This window comes from Chelmon rostratus, chromosome 6 (assembly GCF_017976325.1).
Source record: "Chelmon rostratus isolate fCheRos1 chromosome 6, fCheRos1.pri, whole genome shotgun sequence".
NCBI classification, from domain to species: domain Eukaryota; kingdom Metazoa; phylum Chordata; class Actinopteri; order Chaetodontiformes; family Chaetodontidae; genus Chelmon; species Chelmon rostratus.
Window position 1 is genome coordinate 19,574,350 of NC_055663.1, and position 20,248 is coordinate 19,594,597.

At 44.7% G+C, this 20,248-nt stretch overlaps 1 protein-coding gene across 1 annotated transcript in view; it reads left to right on the plus strand.

Moving 5' to 3' along the window:
• Nucleotides 1–20,248, plus strand: part of reln (reelin) — a 90,185-nt gene that overhangs the window by 54,338 nt on the left and 15,599 nt on the right. The window contains exons 8-34 of the mRNA XM_041938807.1: nt 1,495–1,546; nt 2,778–2,886; nt 3,386–3,626; nt 3,899–4,044; nt 5,881–6,032; nt 6,190–6,305; nt 7,107–7,315; nt 7,745–7,873; nt 7,983–8,092; nt 8,297–8,363; nt 8,690–8,923; nt 9,949–10,110; nt 10,855–11,091; nt 11,238–11,430; nt 12,247–12,359; nt 14,086–14,223; nt 14,405–14,591; nt 15,416–15,621; nt 15,776–15,947; nt 16,210–16,416; nt 16,552–16,787; nt 16,953–17,110; nt 17,205–17,412; nt 17,501–17,577; nt 18,103–18,261; nt 18,352–18,546; nt 19,935–20,208. Of these exons, the coding sequence (XP_041794741.1) occupies nt 1,495–1,546; nt 2,778–2,886; nt 3,386–3,626; nt 3,899–4,044; nt 5,881–6,032; nt 6,190–6,305; nt 7,107–7,315; nt 7,745–7,873; nt 7,983–8,092; nt 8,297–8,363; nt 8,690–8,923; nt 9,949–10,110; nt 10,855–11,091; nt 11,238–11,430; nt 12,247–12,359; nt 14,086–14,223; nt 14,405–14,591; nt 15,416–15,621; nt 15,776–15,947; nt 16,210–16,416; nt 16,552–16,787; nt 16,953–17,110; nt 17,205–17,412; nt 17,501–17,577; nt 18,103–18,261; nt 18,352–18,546; nt 19,935–20,208 (4,487 nt within the window). The remainder of the gene's footprint in view (nt 1–1,494; nt 1,547–2,777; nt 2,887–3,385; nt 3,627–3,898; nt 4,045–5,880; nt 6,033–6,189; nt 6,306–7,106; nt 7,316–7,744; nt 7,874–7,982; nt 8,093–8,296; nt 8,364–8,689; nt 8,924–9,948; nt 10,111–10,854; nt 11,092–11,237; nt 11,431–12,246; nt 12,360–14,085; nt 14,224–14,404; nt 14,592–15,415; nt 15,622–15,775; nt 15,948–16,209; nt 16,417–16,551; nt 16,788–16,952; nt 17,111–17,204; nt 17,413–17,500; nt 17,578–18,102; nt 18,262–18,351; nt 18,547–19,934; nt 20,209–20,248) is intronic.

The window sequence follows — 20,248 nt, forward strand, 5'->3', positions numbered from 1 at the left end:
TAGCAAAATTTGCCCAGCCTAATCTAGCTGTTGGAAACAAATTTCAAATAAAAGCATGCATTTAGCAACAAAACAATTAACACATTTTGCAATTTACTTAAGATGAGATGTCTGGCTTAAGATGTGTGAAAATAGGAGAACTGATATCGCTTCTGGCTCATCGACACAAGTAATTTAATGTGTCTCATGATTTGTTTGTTCTATTTTCATTCTTGTCACAACACGTTACAAGGACTTGTCTGTAACTTGTACAGAACAGCTTTTTTAACTTTTAACTTTTAAGGACCATTGTGTAAGATTTAGGAGGATCTACTGGCAAAATATGGCAGAACTGTAATATAATGTTGATAAGTATGTTTCCATTAGTGTATAATCAGTTGAAAATAAGAGTCACTGTGTTTTTGTTACCTTAGTATGAGCTCTTTATATCTATAGAGGGGGCCTCTTCCATGGAGTCCACCATATTGCACTGCTGTGTCTCTTTCTACAGTAGCCCAGAACGGACAAACCAAAGACTGGCTTTCATGGGCCTTTCATGTTTTCTGTCTCCTACAGGCTTGGAAAGGGAGAGGTGTTCATTTGGTTGCAATCTGCAACCCCGCTGCTAGATGCCACTAAATCCTACACACTGGTCCTTTAACTCAAAATATTGCTGCACCTGTTTGGCATCCATGAGTCCAGCAGACAAACCTAACTTCTTCTACAGTGAAAATGAAAAAAAAGGAGCACAAAGGACTGAATATCTTACCATGAATATTTTACAGTAAAGTACAGTTGTATCAGGATGCTGCCAAACACCCAGTGTGACAGGCAGACGCACGTCATGACAACACACACACCCGCTCATAATTGCTTATCAAACCTTTTCATGCCTTCTTTTCCATCTTTATAAAGTTGATTTCTGACTGTTTATTCTGCCATAAGAGATGAAAGCCAGTCAGCAGCAGCGAAGTGTTTAGTGCCTCGTGAGTCTATGTACTTCTCTGATAAGCATTTGCTTTGTCTGTCACTGGTCCAAATGTTTGATGCCGCTGCCTGGCAGCTCTTCTGTCAAGTGCAACAAGCGTGCACATCCAGAAACACTGACGCATTTACACACGGATAGTCACAAACACAACATCATCAACAATGGGAACATGCATATTCATGTATACACAGGGAAAAAAAAAAGCTCCACCAACTTGCCGTTTAAAGAGTAACTTAACACCACATGATGTTTCACTCAGTTGTCAGTGATATGACAAATGTCTCCAGAAGGGATTTAAAAAACTTGATGTCACTGTTGAATGTGATCACAGGTGCAACGGACTTTATACTTTAAACCAGAAAGCATCAGTGAAACAAAGCTTTTCAGCTAGGTGCTCAGCTGAAAACACTTTCCTACTTTAGTGCAGCAAATAATATTGGAACCGCCTCCACCAGAGTAGTAGCTGATGTTATTTAATTGGATAATTTATGGGTGATATGCTAAACTTCCTTGTGTATCTTCTCCAGACCACTGTACCTCTCAACACCAGCACAGCCTCAGTCCTGCAGTTTGCCCTGGGTGAGTATTAAATCTCCACACTCGCTGCAAACAATTAGACAGATTTTGTGTACCAGGCTTATGTATGAAACCATTTTAACCCTGTTCAAAGATCTTAGCCCTGTGTGCAGCAGCCTCTTCCATCCAGGACAGTAGATCCCTTTGTCATGCAAAAGAAATACCCCTGTTAAATGTCAGTAACTGGTACACAGTGTATTTTTGTGTTTCTATCTCTCTCTCTCCCCTGCTCTGCCTCTCCTATCACAATAATGAATGATTTACAGTATTCTGGAAAGACACCCAGAAGGCCGTGGCAGAGTTTTTAGAGGTGTTGTATTTTTCATGTCCATTACATGCATCCGCCATTTCTCATGGGAATGTGACTGGGAGGAAATAAGAGTACACACTGGAGCGACAACCCTTCCTGTATTCCTCTCTCTGTCTCTTTTCGCTGTCTCTCGTTCTGTCTGGCTGCTCTCTCATTTGCAGGTCATTAGTATGAGTTTATGATGCAGGACTGTTGTGCATGGAGCTGTTCAGTAGAGCGGTGCAGTAAGGGGTGGCAGGTTAATGCGCAGCTATATTCAGTGGGGATGGAGCAGCACGGCAGGACACTGACCTGACATGGACGCTGCGCGCTGTCAGGCGGCGTGGGAGGAGGGGGAGAGCAGGCATGGGGGAGAGGAAAGGTTTGGATATGAGGGCTAGCCTGGTTCCTCCATTAGCAACCTTTGATCCCCCCGCCAGCTCCCACAGCACCCTCACAAACCTGCATTTTAAAGGCGCAAAAATAGTCTGATCCCACACAAACTCTGAAACAGAAATGCACAAGAACATGAGCACACATGCACACATGCACTAAGGGAACCGAGCTGCAGTATAGAGTCCTACATCAGCACTTCTCCTCCAATCACCTCTGTGCAACCCCTTCACGCCGCCTCCTGACTTCTCTCAGCCCTGTTAAGCTGCTGATCACTTAGTTCCACCATGACACCATTTAGACATAATTTTCCACTTGGCTGAGGGAGGGAATGTGGGAGCAGTCAGTCAGAAGAAGCCACCCTGCCGTGCCTGGCTGCCCCTCAAGGCATACAACGGATCATTGCCCTGCTGATAAAATTCAATTGTTGGAAAAAGGAAACTAGCTAACACTAGCTGTTCCCTCAACAGGAGTGTGTTAACGGTCCTATATGTCTGTCGTCTGTGTGTGTGTGTGTGTGTGTGTGTGTGTGTGTGTGTGTGTATTCCCCAGGCTCGGGATCCTGTCGGTTCAGTTACTCAGACCCCAGCATCACTGTGTCATACAGCCTAAGTGGTAACACCAACACCTCAGATGACTGGATCACATTGGAGAAGATCAGGTCCCTCTCTCCTCTTCTTCCTTCTTCCTCATCCATCCCACAGTCCTTCCATCTGTTACGAACACCCGCCCTCCCTCTTTTTCCCTCATTCACACCTCCCCCTCTCAATTTGTCACTCCTCTCCTGTTTGTGTCTCTATGATCCCCCTGTTTTTCTTTCCTCGATCCCTGCCTCCCTCTGTTTAATCAGCTCTCAAACAGTGGCGCAATGTCATGATACTGTCTTCTAAATACAATATTCAGCTGAAATATGTGCATGTATTCTTTTGTATACACACAGAACCCAACACATAGACCACCACCTACTTAATCACTTAGACTCATTCTGAAAACTGCTTTTCTCTCCCAGTTTCACTCATGCAGTGTCTCTCCATGTTTCTCCATTTCAGCCTTATTTTAATGATTAACGGTCATCATTTAATGCATAAACATGTAAGAATTCATCATCATACACACACAATCACCCAGGTCCTCATGTTGTATGTGTTCGTCTCCTCTAGAGCCCCTACCAACAGCAGCACCGTCGTCCACCTGCTCCCCCTGCCACACCTCTCCAAGGCTGATGCTGTTCGTCTCCGCTGGACTCAGGAGGCCCCCCATGGGCCCGAAGGCTATGAGTCCTGTTGGGGGCTGGACAACGTGCTGCTGGTCAATGCTGCCCACAGAGCCCCCCTCATGGAGGACAACTTGGACCCACCAGACACTGCCAACTGGCTCTTCTTCCCTGGAGCTACCATAAAGGTAAACTGCTAAACCATACTTGCATGGATTCCATATCATACACATGGATTTTAGTCACAAAGGGTAACAGCCCTGTGGTTTGAAATATGATAGAAAGCCTAATGAGCAGTGAGATTACTAAAGAAACTTGCTGTGTTTGAAAGACAGATTTTAAATACCATCATGAGGTGCTTTTAACCTTAGAGCAGAACATTTCCACACGATCAGTGATTTTCTTAAAACACTGCTTCGCAAAAGTGGTTACTGGTTGCACCTGTGTTCTTATTGGCCAGCACGCCTGTCAGTCGGAGGGCAATGCCCTGTATTTCCACGGTGGTGAGGGAGTTGGCCAGAGCTTCGCCTCCACCAGGGACATTGACCTGCATCGTGAGGAGGGAAGGAGCTACTGGGAGGAAGACTTTGAGAGCTCACCCTCGAAGTAAGTCAAGACGATGGTCTCATGTCTTCTCCCACGGGATCATTTTATCTAAATGTATATTAAATAAGTAAGTAAGTAGTCTTTATTGCTATTGCACCTGTCATAACCACACTTGCAAAGTGCTTCACAAGTGCACATAAAAACAACCACAAAACAATTACAGGAAAACAAAAAGCTCAGGAGTGATACTCTATTAAGATGCCAATCATTGCAGATTTTTAAAAAGCTTTTTCAACTAAAAGCTTTTTGAAATGTGGCACTGAGACGGAACAATGACGTTAATATAGTATAGGCGGAGGATTCTGGTAGGATATCAGTGCTCGGGTGTTTCTGTGTGTGTGTGTGTGTGTGTGTGTGTGTGTGTGTGTGTGTGTGTGTGTGTGTGTGTGTGTGTGTGTTTCTGTGTGTGTGTGTGTGTGTTTGTGTGTGTTTGTGTGTGTGTGTGTGTGTGTGTGTGTGTTTGTGTGTGTGTGTATACATGCGCATGCTTTGACACCTGTCACTTGTCATATGTTGAATGCTGCGACATGCAGTGTGTTGCACAAGTTTTAAGTCAAGCTTGGGGGCTGACACAGGTGAATGCCATGCCTCTGACTGCTACAGAGACAGCAGTCCATCTGTTCAGAGTGAGACACATATACACAAACACATGCGCGCAAACACACACTGGACAGCAGACAGCAAGGAAACACTGTCAGAAGCACTGCAAGAGGTGGAGAGATAAAAGAGGAGAGATGATAGATAGTGTTACTGCCAGGCAGTAATTAACAGGCCTCATGCACCGGCCCTGTCAGTACATTTTTCCATTAATGATCAGGACGTCAAGCAGGAGAGTGTTTCTACGGCCGCCCCGCACCCTCGCACCGTCCTGCAGCATGCCAACATGCTACGCTGCATGCTAGCTCTAACCCATCAGGCATCATGGGCTGACACATGTGTGAGGTATGCACGGGGCACTTTTGCTTGTGTTAATGCTGCAATCCACTAAGTGTCATTTAACCCAACGCTGGCTGTGACAGAGACACACCACACAGACGTACGTGCTGCATGGCAGAAAATAGAGAGGAACAGGGGGGAGAAGAGGGGGTAGAGGAACACAGGAAAGGGCTGACACACTGAGTTAACTTCTGTCAGTGCTAATGAGGATCCTCTCTCCACTGTGCAGAAATATGTGTCTGCACGTGTGTGTGTGTGTGTGTGTGTGTGTGTGTCCTGTGTGTGTCCTGTGTGTGTAAGTCCTCTTCCAGGTGATTTATGCTGGCATTGTGTGTTTGTTCACGGGCAAGGTGTGAATTATAGTGGCTGTTTACTGACTTCGCTAATGCTCCAGAGGGAGATGCTCTGTAAAAGAGGCAATCTATGAACACATGAGTTTACATCCTATTATTTCACTGTCTGTGTCTGTGTGCTGTATCGTCAGTGTAGTCCAAATTGGGGTTAATATTTGGCGACAGTTAAGTGCCCCAAAGTGGCATAAACTTGGCCCTGTTTCCTTTTCTACTTCTTAAACTGTAAATGATATATTCAAATTGGGTTGTTATTTCCAGGTGTATTTTCCACCTTGAGCTAACTTACTCTCAAGAATTTATTTGTTTTTACTTTTAAACTAGATTCAAGCCTTAAACCGTTGGGCTACCAATGCACTCTTCGAGTTTTTTAAGAGTAATGCATCAGGTGGCTTGCTTGCTTGAATGTCTTGTTTTCTAGAATTACTTGTGTTGTTGAAATACTGCTTCATTATTTCAAGTACCACTAATTTTCCCAAATAAATAGATTCACATTTTGTGGGAAACTTCTTTTACTGACAGCCCTCCCTGTCTGTGTTGTTTTACTCAGCTGGGACATAGAGGGAGCCACCTATGGGACCCAGTGTGGAGAGATTGAGTCGGGCTCTGCTCTAGTGTTTGAGAAGGAGGGCCGGAGGAGAGTGTGCACCCCCTACATCGACACCACGTCTTATGGAAACCTTCGCTTCTACTTCACCATGGGTATGGAAATGCTCCACCTGTAACACTTTGTCATTTATAGCTTTGTCAATAGCTTAATAGCTTTACTTACAATAGATTCTTGTGTGCATGGCCTTGCTCTTCATGGTGCATTTGTGTAGCACACTGCATAAACTTATTGAGGTGTGTTTCTGTTTAGGTGGCGGCGAGTGTAATCCGGGGGAGTCCCATGAGAATGACGTGATTGTGTTTGGAAGGTCCGAAGGCAGGAGGGAACGCGTGGTGCTCGACACACTTCCATACTCTTCATACAGGGTGAGACATACAACCCTGATTCCAAATAAAATAAAATAAAACATAAAATAAACATAAATAAAACTGAGTGTGATAACTTGCTGATCCTTTTTGACAAATGTTCAATTGAAAACAGTACAAAAAGGTGATAGTAGTATGAAAGGAGCATCCTGGAAAGGCTCAGTCGCTCACAAGCGAGGATGGAGGGAGGTTCACCACTTTGTGAATTCATGATTGTATAAAGGATGTTACTACATGAGCTCAGGAACACTTCTTAAATCTGTTGTCAGTAAACACAGTTCATTTTCAGATGATTTCGCTCTGTTTTCATTTACATGTTGCACAGCATCCCAACTTTTTAGGAATCTAGGTTGTACATAACAATAACCAAAACATATGTACTCTCTATGAAAAGGTCATCTTATTTTTATTTCCTCGTTGAACTCATCATCTCACCACATAAAATTCTACTCATATAATTGATTTGATTGATGTATTTTTATGAGAGATGTGGCATTAAATGATTACTGGATGTGTAATCATCAGTTATTTTGGTAAATGAATTGTTTATGTCATTTTCAAGCTAAAATGCTGGATGTTTACTGGTTCTAGCCTTTCATCTGTGAGGATTAGCTGCTTTTCTTTGTCTTATGATAGTAAACTGAATATCTTTGGATTTTAGACTGAGCAATTGGAAGACATCATCTTGAGCTTTAGGGAAAATAGCGATTGTAAAAAATTGATGACTTTTCACTATTTTCTAATTAGTACCTTCCCTCTGGTCTGATCTAGCCATTCTATCCTCCGTCTCTCCTATCTCAGACTCCTGCGGTGGTATCAGTGGCACTGCCCACTGAGCTACAGACACCAGTCACCCAGTTCTGCCTGGAGCAGCAGTCACATGGGGGTGCCAACCGCCACGTGTGGGCCGTGGACTTCATGCAGCTGCTCCCTGTGCTGCCTGGCACCCACACACATGTCGCTCAATTCTCCATCAACCTAGGCTGTGGCTCCTACCAGCCTGCCAACAGGTGTGACACATTTTAAAACTAGGTTAGGCTGTGCTTTTATGTGGAAATATTGCCACTTTATTTGTCAAAATAGGAATGCAACAAAGCAGACCTACACATGCCAAATAAGACACCCTAGTTTCACATAGTTATTTTGGTGTCAAGAATGGCAACTGGTGCACACAGGAAACTTCAGCACACGGTGCCGAAATGTTTCTAAACAACAGCATCTAGAGAAAGCTGAACTGAATAAAAAATGAGTTCAAGGAGTTTGTCCTATCATTTTACATGTCTTCTGGGTATTTAAATCCTCAAGGTTCAAGCTGTTGCTCCATTTGAAGGTGCATGTGTATTAATTTGCAGAGTTTTTTTACAGAACGCTTCAGTCATTTTACACTGTTACAGGTTGAAAATTAAAATGTTGAGACAAGACGTGTCATTTTTCATCAGCGTGAGTCTGGAGTTTTCCACCAACCACGGTCGCTCCTGGTCTCTGCTCCACACTGAGTGTCTGCCAGAGCTCTGTGCTGGACCCCATCTACCTCACAGCACCATCTACTCCTCTGACAACTACAGCGGGTATGAATAAGTGTGCACCTCTGTATGTGTGCAGCTGTCCTTGTGTGTATATGTTCGTCAGTCACTGTGGATATGTGTCTGCAGTACATGTTGCATTTTGTTTCTCCAGGTGGACCAGAATCTCCATCCCTCTGCCCAACGCTGCCCTGACAGACACTACACGGTTCCGCTGGAAACAGTCTGGTAGTGGAGTGGGCAGCATGTGGGCCATAGACAATGGTTAGTATTATACATACAGTTCACATGGTACACTCACTCCCATGAAAAGCTTTTTCTTGTGTACTTGGACCCCATAAATAAGCCACAAAACCTCCTCCTCTCATGTCCCCACCTAAAAAATGCAGTTTATTATTGCTAAATATGCTAAACAAATGAAATGAAAGTAAAATAAGATGTAATTTCCTCTTCTGTGTTTTGCTTCAGTTTATATTGGTCCTGCCTGCCTCCGTTTCTGCTCTGGGAGAGGACATTGTTCTCGCACAGGCTGCAAGTAAGGACCTACGTTTTATTAAACCAAATAAATCCAATGTCTCTCCTTCAAAATGAGTCTGCTCATTATCCAACTAATGCCTTACAGCACCAATCACCATTCAAAATTAATCCAATTGTATTATGGTTATGATTTATTAATGGATTTTCATTATCTCTGTCTTCGTTTTCTCGTTTATATCCTTCACTCTTTTTAATGCCTCATGTCTTCCCCTCCTACCTCTCTTCTCCTCCTCTCTTGCTTCTTTCCTTCTCTCCTCTCCTCTCCTCTCCTCTCCTCTCCTCTCCTCTCCTCTCCTCTCCTCTCCTCTCCTCTCTATCTACCAGATGTGACCCGGGCTTCAGTGGTCCAGCCTGTGAGCTCGCCTCCCAGACCTTCCCAGCTTTCCTGTCAGAGGGTTTCTCCAGCCCGCGCCTCTCCTCCTACCACAGCTTCTCCTCACTTCGCGGGGCTGAGGTCAGCTTCGGCTGTGGGGTGCTGGCCAGCGGCAAGGCCTTGGTCTTCAACAGGGACAGCAGGAGACACTTGGTCACCGCTCCACTAGACAGTTCCCAGGCCAGGTAATGAAAGTGCTGATGATGAAGAGCAGGATCTTGAATGTGAAAGCAACTATTGTGTTTCGTACACATGCAGAAATAAGCAGAGACATGTGGGACCAAACGCTCTTGTAAAAAACATGCACACAAGCAAGTCTAGATTCTGCAGTTTTGCCATCAGTAGATTACTTTGCAAAACAGTGGCTTGTCTTCATCAGGTGTCTTTACTTCTGATTTATACTCTACTGCAAATATTCCAGCCAGTCAGCTATCCACTCTCCTCCTTCACCAATCCCTCTTTCCCTCATACTCTGTGTTCATGCCGGGAGATGGATTGTGATCATGGGGAGGACTGCAGATGAGGGGAAAGATGAAAGGGGAGGATAGCGAGAAAGATAGAGCGGGAGCGATGAAGTTAGGTATGGCATCTGTGTTAGATTGATTATGCCTGTTGCGGCTCTCAGTATGCCACCTGATGGCCATATTTAATGCCAGTTTCCTGGCTGATTGAGTGAACAGCTGCCTGAAAGAGGAAACTGCAGCGCTGTTGAAAGCACAGCTCAAGCCAGAGGACAGAGAGAGCTGGGGGGTGACTGGCAGCTCGAGATAGATGATGGAAATTAGAATAAATATTACATTAGTATGGCTGATAATATGTCACCTAAAACAAAGATGAACACTTAAGAGGATGAAAACTAACTAATGCTAGAACTAAGTACAGTAGTTCTCTCTCTGTCTTACTCTTTCTTTCTTTCCACCTCTTCTCATCTAATTTTGTCCTCATTCATTTAATCATCTCATCCATCATCCTGCCACCTCCCTCCCACCGCTCTGCTCTGCATGACTGCCTGTTTATCTACCCTTTTACCCCTCACTCTCCTTCCTGAACACACTCTTGGTCACCTTACTTTTTCTTGTTCTCATTTATCACCCTGCCCTTTTCCTTCTTTCTGTGTCATTTCCTCTTTTTACACTTTCTTTGCCCCAACTGCTCCCATACTCCCATTCTCCCTCCAACTCATTTCCTGTCTCTCTTTCACCCTGTGCAGGTACCTGCAGTTTACGCTTCGCCTGGGCAGCCGTAGCACCCTGAGCTCTTGCCCTGCCCCAGACCAGCCAGGAGAAGGCGTCCTGCTGCATTACTCCTCAGACAACGGCATCACCTGGACACTGCTGCAGCACTACGCTTACCAAGGCTTCCACGAGCCAAGGTACCATCTGTGTTTAGAGTGTGTGTGCGTGTGATGTGTGTGTCCGCCTGCGCACGCTTGCATGCCCATGATTCCACAGAGACACTATAACTCCATTAACGCACGCATTTGCGCTGTTAATGGCATGCTGGAGGTGTAAGCCGCGGGGACCTATTGAGTCAGTTAGTGTCATGTATGTGTGTAATGAAGACAAAGTGGGCTGGGTTCCAGCTGTGCAGCCTGCGTCTCTGAGCTCTTCATCAGCACCAGAAAGGTCAGCAGGGGGCAGTGAGTCAGGGACAAGTCCTACACAACTCTCCTGCAGATACAAGCACAGATTCTTACTTTGTGGAGATGCACGTTAGTACAAATCAGCACAATAGAGGAATCAGTCCTGAAAAAGAGAAAAATGGTCTTTGTGGCAAACAGAGTCAGCTATAAGAAACTAAAGAGTGACATAAGATTCTGTCCTCATAAATCTTGGTTATATTGACCATCTGCATTTTGTCAGAGTCTGTTTAAGACTGTCCAAGCGTTCATTACTTACAAACCACAGACTGCGATTATGTGGGCTTTAGATCCAAGTCAGAGTGTGAGTCACAGTTCAGTCAGCTTGTGTGATTAATTCCAGCTAAAATGCCAGAGCCATTATCGACACTATCCCCAAATACGGCTCACTGGTCTTATGTTTGTCCCCTTTATGTTTGCTCATGTCCATTAAGAGTCAATAAAGTAAAGTTTAATAATCTCTCTCCCCCCAACCAGGATTGTTTCAGTTGAACTCCCGTCCGGTGCTCGTAAGTTTGGGGTGCAGTTCCGCTGGTGGCAGCCGTACCATTCAGGCCGTGGTCACGATGTGTGGGCCCTGGATGAAATCAGCATGACCTCTGTGCTGTTCAACACCATAAGTCTCGACTTCAGCAATGTGCTGGACGTCACCCAGAGTCTTGGTTTCTATCTTGGCCATGTTCAGCCCTACTGCCAGCACGACTGGACCCTCAGGTGGGAGACTTGCTGCTCTGATACAAATACTGTCAGTATGTGGCATTGTCACGTAAATGCTGTTGTTTTAATTTTCCTCAAAGATGGGTTAATTGTGCCGAACATGAGTGAGCATTTGTCGATTCTTGCTCTATGTTGTTCTCCAGTTTCTCTGGTGAGCCCAGCCCTGGCTCCAGTATCCGTTACGTGGAAACTCAGTCAATGCAGATCGGGGCCTCCTACAGTCTACAGTTCTCACTGGTCATGGGCTGTGGCCGCGAGCCCTCCCCTCACATTGACACTCAGGTCCGCCTGGAGTTCTCCACCAATCACGGCCTCACCTGGCACCTGGTCAAAGAGGTAAGGAGCGTGAACCGTATCCAGCTGTGTTCCCCATGTAAAGTGATTGTGAGCATCCGATCGCCTTTGTGTTCACAGCCCGGCTCACACCTTTGTTTACGACTAAAACTTGTAGAAGCCATCCTGGAGAGAGACAGGGAAACATATCATTTATTCATGATCATGAATATTGATTTACTCATTACAGCCTCTGTAATAATGTGTAAATAATGAGAGTCTTTAAATGTGGCACTTTGTTTCAGATGAGAAATTATCGCAATTACTTTTTATCATCCTACTATTAGCAAATACATGGCAATACTTGAATCAGCAAGCAGATTATCTTCCCATGATTCAACAAAGATTTTCTGTGATCACAACTGGCTTATAAATATTCATAAGGCACCAAAGTATCTGCCAAGATTTTTATTGCCTTTGGAATTGAATAGGGCGTAATGAGTCCTCCATCAGTGAATTTTCTCTAATTCTCCCATGTGCATGAAAATGCAGTCATCTGGCAAGTGCAGAATGTAACTCACTGAATGTCCTGTACTGTTAATCCTTGCTTGTCTTCCAGTGCTCAAGGTCAGAGATACTATAATCCTGTGTTAGCCTTTTATGTGCATATACTGTGGGGTTAATGCAGCCTCTGGGTGTGTCTGCAGTGTGTCATGCTGTTTCTGAAGAATTTAGCTATAAAACAAAATCCACAATAGTAACTTAAAAACTTTGTTTTTTTTAATTCTGAGTAACCAACATTAAGCAATGCAGTTTCTCTCCAAATGGCCATGCAATAAAAACTGCATTGTAATGAAGCCTCTTGTTTCTTTCTCAAAGGCCTGTCTGCCTGGCATGCCAAGCTGCTCTGAGTTTACAGCTCCCAGTGTCTACCACCCATCAGAGTTCAAAGACTGGAGGCGCATCACTCTGTCTCTGCCTCAGAAGACATGGTAAATAACATACACCTGTACAATAGACATCGAAGAAAAGATTCACAGAGAGCTCTTTGGGATAATTTGTCTCTGATCTTAGTTTCCTGCCGTATTGCACCTGAAACACAATCAGATGTACAACACAAAGCTGAAAAAGAGGACACTAGGAGGCATCCACACCTGTTAACGGCTGCATGTCCACACATACTATACAAGCATAGACACACACCCGTCACACACATCTATAGACAGCTACATGTGCACAAACTATGTCACATCCACGCATCCTTAAAAATGTGGAGCATGCTTTGTTCACAAGTATTTTCAGTGGTTAATATTGCACAACATTTTCAGCACCAAATCACTCCCCATGGTAACAAGGACATTTTGTCCTGCAACCCTTTGATTTTTGGGGTCTTGGTTTGGTATGTTTTTGGTGCAGCTGGAAAAACAAGGATTACATTTCCTACTATTCTTTTTGAAGAACAACACTAAAAAAGTGACTTGTGGGTCTTTAATATCTGTTCAATCTGGTAATCGAAAAGAAAACAAAAAGCCACTGTACTGCTTCCAACTCAATTACAAAACACACATGAAGGACTCAAGAAAGGACAAAAGATTTTTTTTTTATTTAACCGATATGTTCAGCTTTAAATGCTTGTGTTTTGGAGAGAAGGGTTTGTAACTTGAGAAATGCCAGCACACGTCCTCTCTGGTTCACTGCTCTTTGTCTGAAGAAAAGAATATAGCCTAACTTTCAAAACATACTTCTCTTAAATAGGTAATCTAAACAATATGGGACGCTCCTCAAGCTCTGCCTCAATCCCACTACCATGTGTTAGCTCAGACTTGTGAATTTGCGTTGTACATATGCGAATACAAACACTGTAAAGACGTTGTATTAAACTAATTAGACTTGAGTTTTTCACATTAAAGGGCAAACATAACTGAATCAAGACCCATACTGAACCAGTCACCCTGCACTGAACAGTTCGTAAGGAATACATGCACTGTTAACAGCCTGAGCTCACACATATATCATCTGGAATAATCACATAAACCTTCCTGACTGCGACCTCCACCTCCAGTTCGTTCTACCCAGCTACTAAATAAAGGGGGTCTAATCTCCTGCAGGGTGTGATGAGAGGTCACAGGGTCATGGCAGTAAATGATAATAAAACAGTCCTGGCCAGCTCCGTATGATCAGGAGGTGGTCTGGGTTGATACGGGTCACAAAAGCAGCGGACCAAAACTTCCCTGCCATATAATCCGCAATATACCTGACTATCTACGCTTTTACAACCATTTGTCGTTGCTGTGCATGCACCCAACAGCACAAACCTGTCCCCGCGCTGCGCACACGTTCACATGATGATATTGCCCTCTCTCTGACATTCGTTCACACAGCTGCAGAGCCCACACACACACACACGAAAACACACGTACACACATGTGATAAGGTTAATCTTCACCTGCCTGAACACTAAATCCACAAATCTCTACCCGCAGGAGAAAAGCAGATTAGCGAGTATAACATGATGATGTGGTTGACATGCAAGCAATAACTGTTGATTTCAGAGATCCTGTAATGCATTTTTAACAATATATTAGTTTTTTTTATCAGTTATAATTGAACAGTCAGTTACGGTATTGCAGTTTTTTTTTCCATCCATGTACATTTTGTCCAGCTTTTGGGGTGTGAATCTAGTTAAACTATTTGTGTGTGTGTACCGTCTGTGCTCAGGTCCAGTGCCACGCGGTTCCGCTGGATCCAGAACTACTATGGCGAGCAGGATGAGTGGGCCCTGGATGACATCTACATCGGCCAGCAGTGTCCTAACATGTGCCACGGACATGGTTGGTGTGACCATGGACACTGCAGGTCAGCTCTCCCACACACAGATGCACAGACATTAGATTCCTCAAGGCTGTTATTTATTACTTTTTCAATATCACTTGACACGGAGGCCCATAAACATCTTTTGAAGGATGTCTGTGGGATTCCTATTAAAGCACAGATGAGCCCAGAGCAAAAGAAGTTCAGCCGATGTCTTCTCTTGTAGGTGTGATGATGGTTTCTCTGGAACAGACTGCCAGCCCTCCTCACCCCTCTCCTCCAGCGTGCTCTCTGACTTTGAGTCCCAGGATGCACTGCTGGCCACATGGCAGGAGGTGATTGGTGGAGAGGTGGTCACCCCTGACATGGGCTGTGGGGTGGTCTCATCTGGATCATCCCTGTACTTCAGCAAGGTAAAATTGCAGTTTTCAAGACTGTTTTTTGTCTTTCTGATAGTTCTTAGGGTATCAAATAGTGTTAAAATCAACAGATTTAAGTAAAGTTTTGATTGTAAAAGAAAAAGTGTTTTTAGTGCAAATCCAGATCCAGGTGCAGATCAGGAACATTTTAAACAATTTCTTAACATTGCAAGAACGCAGCATTTTTGAATATTTTTGTATTTTTCCTAAACTGTGGGAAATCAGGCACATGAATTATATCATTGTCCTTGTTTGTTTTGGTGAAAATCCAGATCCAGATTATAAATATAAAAATATTTTGTGTTATTAAAATAGTTAATTTGCGGGACTGTGCAAACTTGGCAGAGGTACAGAATGCAATCCGTGATTACTTTCTACTTCTTGCTGCCAAATACATCTGACCTTTGACCTCTGCATGACCTCCACCATGAAAATGTGTGGTTCTTTTAATCATGCCACAGCTCTACAGAGTGCTTGCTTCTGATTGGATGGAGAGTGTGCACAATTTTCAGGCAGCTGCACACCTCTGATATTTTGGAGCAACCTCATTGCTTTTCTAAATTAGTCCACATTGCTGGAAATGTAATTGTTGCAGCTGCTACCAGGAAGGAGCCTCTCCTATGTGCTGTGGTAACATTTATTCCAGGATTGACGAAGATATTGGCAAAGCAAACAATATTTACATTTCAATCACTGGAAAGTGGCCATGTCACAGTATACATGGGACATATCTTCTGATCAGTGGTTATAAAAATAACCTTTACGTGCAGCTCCTTAATTATCCCTCCTTTAATATTGTGCATTTGTGTTGCTGTCAGGCCGGGCTGAGGCAGCTGGTGAGCTGGGACCTGGACACCGAATGGGCGGAGTTTGTGCAGTTCTACCTGCGGGTGGGCGGAGACTGGGCAGAGTGTAACCAGGCAGACAGCAGGGAGGAAGGAGTGCTGCTGCAGTATAGCAACGACGGGGGCATCAGCTGGGGCCTCATCGCTGAGATGTACTTCACTGACTTCACCAAACCTCGGTGAGAAACCTGGGGATGGTGAAAGTGAAGAATTCACATTTCCCATCTTTACTAGTGCACAAGATCTGCTTTTACTGTTTGTTGCAGATTGTACGGGAAAGAGTTTTAGATGTGCATTTTTGAAGAGAAATACCAATAACCTGTCTCTTATCAGCTTTGTCCACTATGAGCTTCCCTTGGCCTCTAAGACACCCTCCACAAGGTTTCGTTGGTGGCAGCCTCTTCACTCTGGCGAGGGCTATGACCAGTGGGCGATCGATGATGTCATAATTTTGTCTGAAAGGGAGAAACACATCATCCCCATGGCTAATCCAACTCTACCACAGGTCAGGAATCAAGCTGAGGAGTTCTTCCTTTAACTCGTCTTTTGTGCTCTGACCTCGTGCAGCAGCTTTGGTTTCATCATAAGATATTGCTTCCTTTGTTGTAATGGAAAGTGTCAGCCACGCTGAGATAGAACAGCTATAAAATCTTGAATCTTTCCAAGAGTGTATCCATTTATCTTATGAGAAACATGTTCTGCTGCAGACACTGGTACCTGTTAACACAGAACACTGCAATAAACTCGCCTGTCTTCTGTCGCCGCAGAACTTTTATGAGAAGCCAGCGTTTGACTACCCTCTGAACCAGATGAGTGTGTGGCTGATGCTGGGCAACGAAGGCATGGAGAGGGAGAGCAACAACAGCTTCTGTGCCCCAACGCCCTCTGCCATGGTGTTTGGCCGCTCCGATGGGGATAGGGTGGCCGTCACAAGGGACCTGGCCCTGCGCCATGGATACACCCTTCAGTTTAAGGTACCAATGTTGAAAGTGTAAAAACTAGAAAGGCAGAAGGTATTTTAAAGGTGCCATGTGAGAAACAGGCACACAATATTACTTTATCAGAACTTAATTGATCTTTAATTATCCGTCCGCTTTTCCCCCCAACAGTTGAACATAGGCTGTGAGGCAGAGTTCAGTGCCTCTGCTCCAGTCCTGCTGCAGTACTCCCATGACGCTGGTCGTACCTGGGCCCTTGTGCGAGAGGGATGTTACCCAGGAACCCCAGGGGCAGGTGTCTGTGAAGGCAGTGGTCGTGAGCTTCGGGAGCCCACTGTCTACAACACTGGAGACTATGAACAGTGGACCAGGGTCACTGTCGTCATACCACGCAATGTTGCAGCCAGGTAGGTGTAGTAGCAGATATGCAAATGGATCTGCTAAGTTGTAAGACTGATTTTCTACATTTTCTTTAGACACACACAAAATATTTATTGATAGCAGTTGACTAGTGCCATTTAAATCTACCACATCTCTCTCATTCCCTAATCCCACTCCTGTCATTTTCCCAGTAAAACCAGATTCCGTTGGTTCCAGGAGAGCAGCGTGTACAGAGATGCTCCACCTTTTGCCTTGGATGGGGTCTACATCTCTGAGCCATGTCCAAACCACTGTGGAGGACATGGAGATTGCATCTCTGGAGTCTGCTTCTGTGATATGGGATACACGGGTACACACTGAAACTGAGAGAAATGAAAAAACTACTCATATTTTTCCTGTGACTTTTTGCTTCATACCATTTAATTCCCTGTTTATTTCCATAGTGGAGCAGGATAGTTGTGTCCCATCTGTAGCCAGTCCCACAGAGCTGACTGAGGGCTTTGAGGGGAAGCTGAGCCCACTCTGGCAGAGCCTAAGTGGGGGACAAATTGGAGGCGGCTGTGGCATCATCGGTGAGGGCAAAGCTCTTTACTTCAGTAGCCCTGGCAGGAGAGAAGCTCGCACAGTGCCTCTAGACACCACGAACACACGGTGAGCAGAACTCCCACCTATAAATCTCTCGTCTGTGGCTATTTAGTTAACGTGAAACTGAAATTTAGTTACGACTGTTTGCATACAGGTTGGTCCAATTCTACATCCGAATTGGCAGCAAGAGTTTGGGGCCCACTTGCACCAGGCCTCGCTCCCGCAATGAAGGTAATTACCACAACCTGCATTGAGGCCCTCTGCTGCAGTCATGTGGCTGTTCCTTAACAGTGCAGCTTGCAGAGAGCCGCTCCGCATCTGATCTGATCAGTTCACCACTGGCTGGTCTCCATTTGCTCCTTCTCACTCTTCGTCTTTGATCAACCTTGTGAACCAGCCAAAGCTGCATGGGTACAGATCTGGTCCTCATTGTGACAGTTTTTTTCCTTGTGGAGAATCAAAGTGTGTGTTGTTTGTTCTATTCCATTTCATCAGTCAGCAGATTGTGGATCTCTAGCCTGCAGCAGTGCTGAAGGCTTAGTCTGATCGTTTCTGCAGCATCAGATAAAACCGTGCCAGCCTCCTCAACAGCGTGTCTGTGATAATCAGGGCTTCTGGACTGCGATTATATTGAATTTCATTGTATTGGTCCTTTTTACTTCCTGCTAAATTTACTCAGTTCTGCATCTGTTTCTATGAAAAATGATTTCCCATCTAAAAGTGCTGTCCACTCTGTTGTTTTTTCTGTGATTCTAGGTGTCATTGTCCAGTTCTCTACCAACAATGGTGTCCAGTGGCAGTTCCTGAGGGAGCTCGATTTTAGCTCCTTCTTGGAGCCCCAAGTGGTGACTATTGAGCTGCCGCCTGCAGCCAAAACACCCTACACAGTGTTTCGGTGGTGGCAGCCACAGCAAGGTTAGTGCATGATTAGGGTGTGCACAGAAATAATAAAACGGCTGCATTACAATATCTTTCATTTGTACCGCCTTCTCTCCTCCCTTGTAGGGAAACACTCTGCTCAGTGGGCTCTGGATGATGTCTTGATTGGAATGAACGACAGCTCCAGGACAGGCTTCCATGACAAGTTCGACGGCATGACCCCTCTGAGGCACAACTGGTACCGCATTCAGGGTGGGGAGGTGACCGTGGACTGTTTGTCTCTGGACACAGCACTTACCTTCAACTCTGAAGCCATTGACAGTGAGTCACACTAACACATTACTGTTCATAAGCACATGCGTTTGGAGAAGAGGGCTTATTGCTACAGGGCTGTCAGTTATAATTGTGTGCATGGGAAAGGAAGGAGTAACTCGCTGCTCCCTCAACAATCACTGTCAAGTGGCCCCTGAAAAAGACACTTAACTGCTTCAGTGAAGCTGCACTGTTTGTAGTGAGCAGCCCAGTGTGACTGTGTTGAAGTGAATGAATGTGCAGCAGGGTGTTACTGAAAAACAGCTGGACGCCTCAGCTGACTTTGCATGATGAAAGACAGGCAAAAGATGAGACGATGCACACGTACATGCATACGCACGTCTAATGTGCCACCGACACATTCACACATACTCAACAGACCACATAAATGGCTGTACAGTGACATCACAGTATTACCCACACAACAGGCTGAAATTGAATCACCCATTTACTGTGGCGCCACGGGTCCTGAATTATTAATGAGAGGAAACCTGAATGAACATCCTGCTTGTTATTTATGCTCGCATCAAGCTGTGAGCCGATTTACTTTGCGCAAATATTACATTATAACTGGGCCCATTCATTATGCTTGCACAGCAAGAGCAATTTTGCAACACATCTATAAACATAAAGCTCCTGTGTCCCTGTGTGAACACATAAAGCACTTATTGTCAGATTCCATGGCTGTTCTCATACGAAACGTGTGCACATTTCACACATCAGCACAACAGCAGTACCTATTATTTTCAAGGCTATTTTCGCATTTGCCTTGGGACTTTTATTGACTTTGTGTTTTGGGCGACCACTTCTCATTTCATGTGGGAGGGCTGTCCGTGCGCTGCCTGGGCAGACACATTGTACTTAAGGCAGGACCTCATATTTGGTTTGAAACTGTTGTTTGACAGAGCCTCAGTGATGTAGCCTTCTCCAAAGTGAGCCTAAAGGGCAACTACACGCTCAACTTCAGCTCGAACCCTCTTTCCCTGCATATTTTAAAATGCAAATGAAGACTGAGGGAGAAACGACTGTAGGGGGCGTTATTTTTGTTTGTTTTTACATTTTTAAATCAACATAGATAAAGGACATTGGAGACTTGCTTATTTCGTCATGGTAAAGGAGGAGCCAGTGAGTTTATCTTAACCAAACTTGAAAATCCTGGCAAACACAAGGTAATTTCGAGCAGAAAAAGCTGTTTTATAAACACGAAATGTGGGCCTGTTTGATGTGGTTATCAGGTATGATTCCCAACAGCTGAAACATGTCGATTTATGTACATGTGTCTTCTCAAGGTTTTGTTGATAAAAAATAATGTTACATCATTGTAACCTGATGTGGACACGAGAATCAGGTTATAGTAAATACCAAAAAATGTGGTGTTGCTTTTGCACTGTCTGCAGAGAAGCCAAGATACGCAGAGAGCTGGGACTTTGAGGTTTCAGGCTCGTCATTCCTGCAGTTTGAGCTGAGTATGGGCTGCAGTAAGTCCACTTCCTTCTCCCATGGTGTGAGGCTGGAGTACTCCACAGACTGCGGCCATCACTGGTCTCTCATCACCCCGGAGTGTGTGCCACCTGCCATCGGCTGCGCTGGTTATACTCAGAGTTCCATCTACACCTCGACCCAGTACAAACACTGGAGGAGGATCACCGTCTACCTGCCCAGTGCTGCTAAGTAGGCGTTTTTGAACTTTTATATGCAAAACTTGTAGACA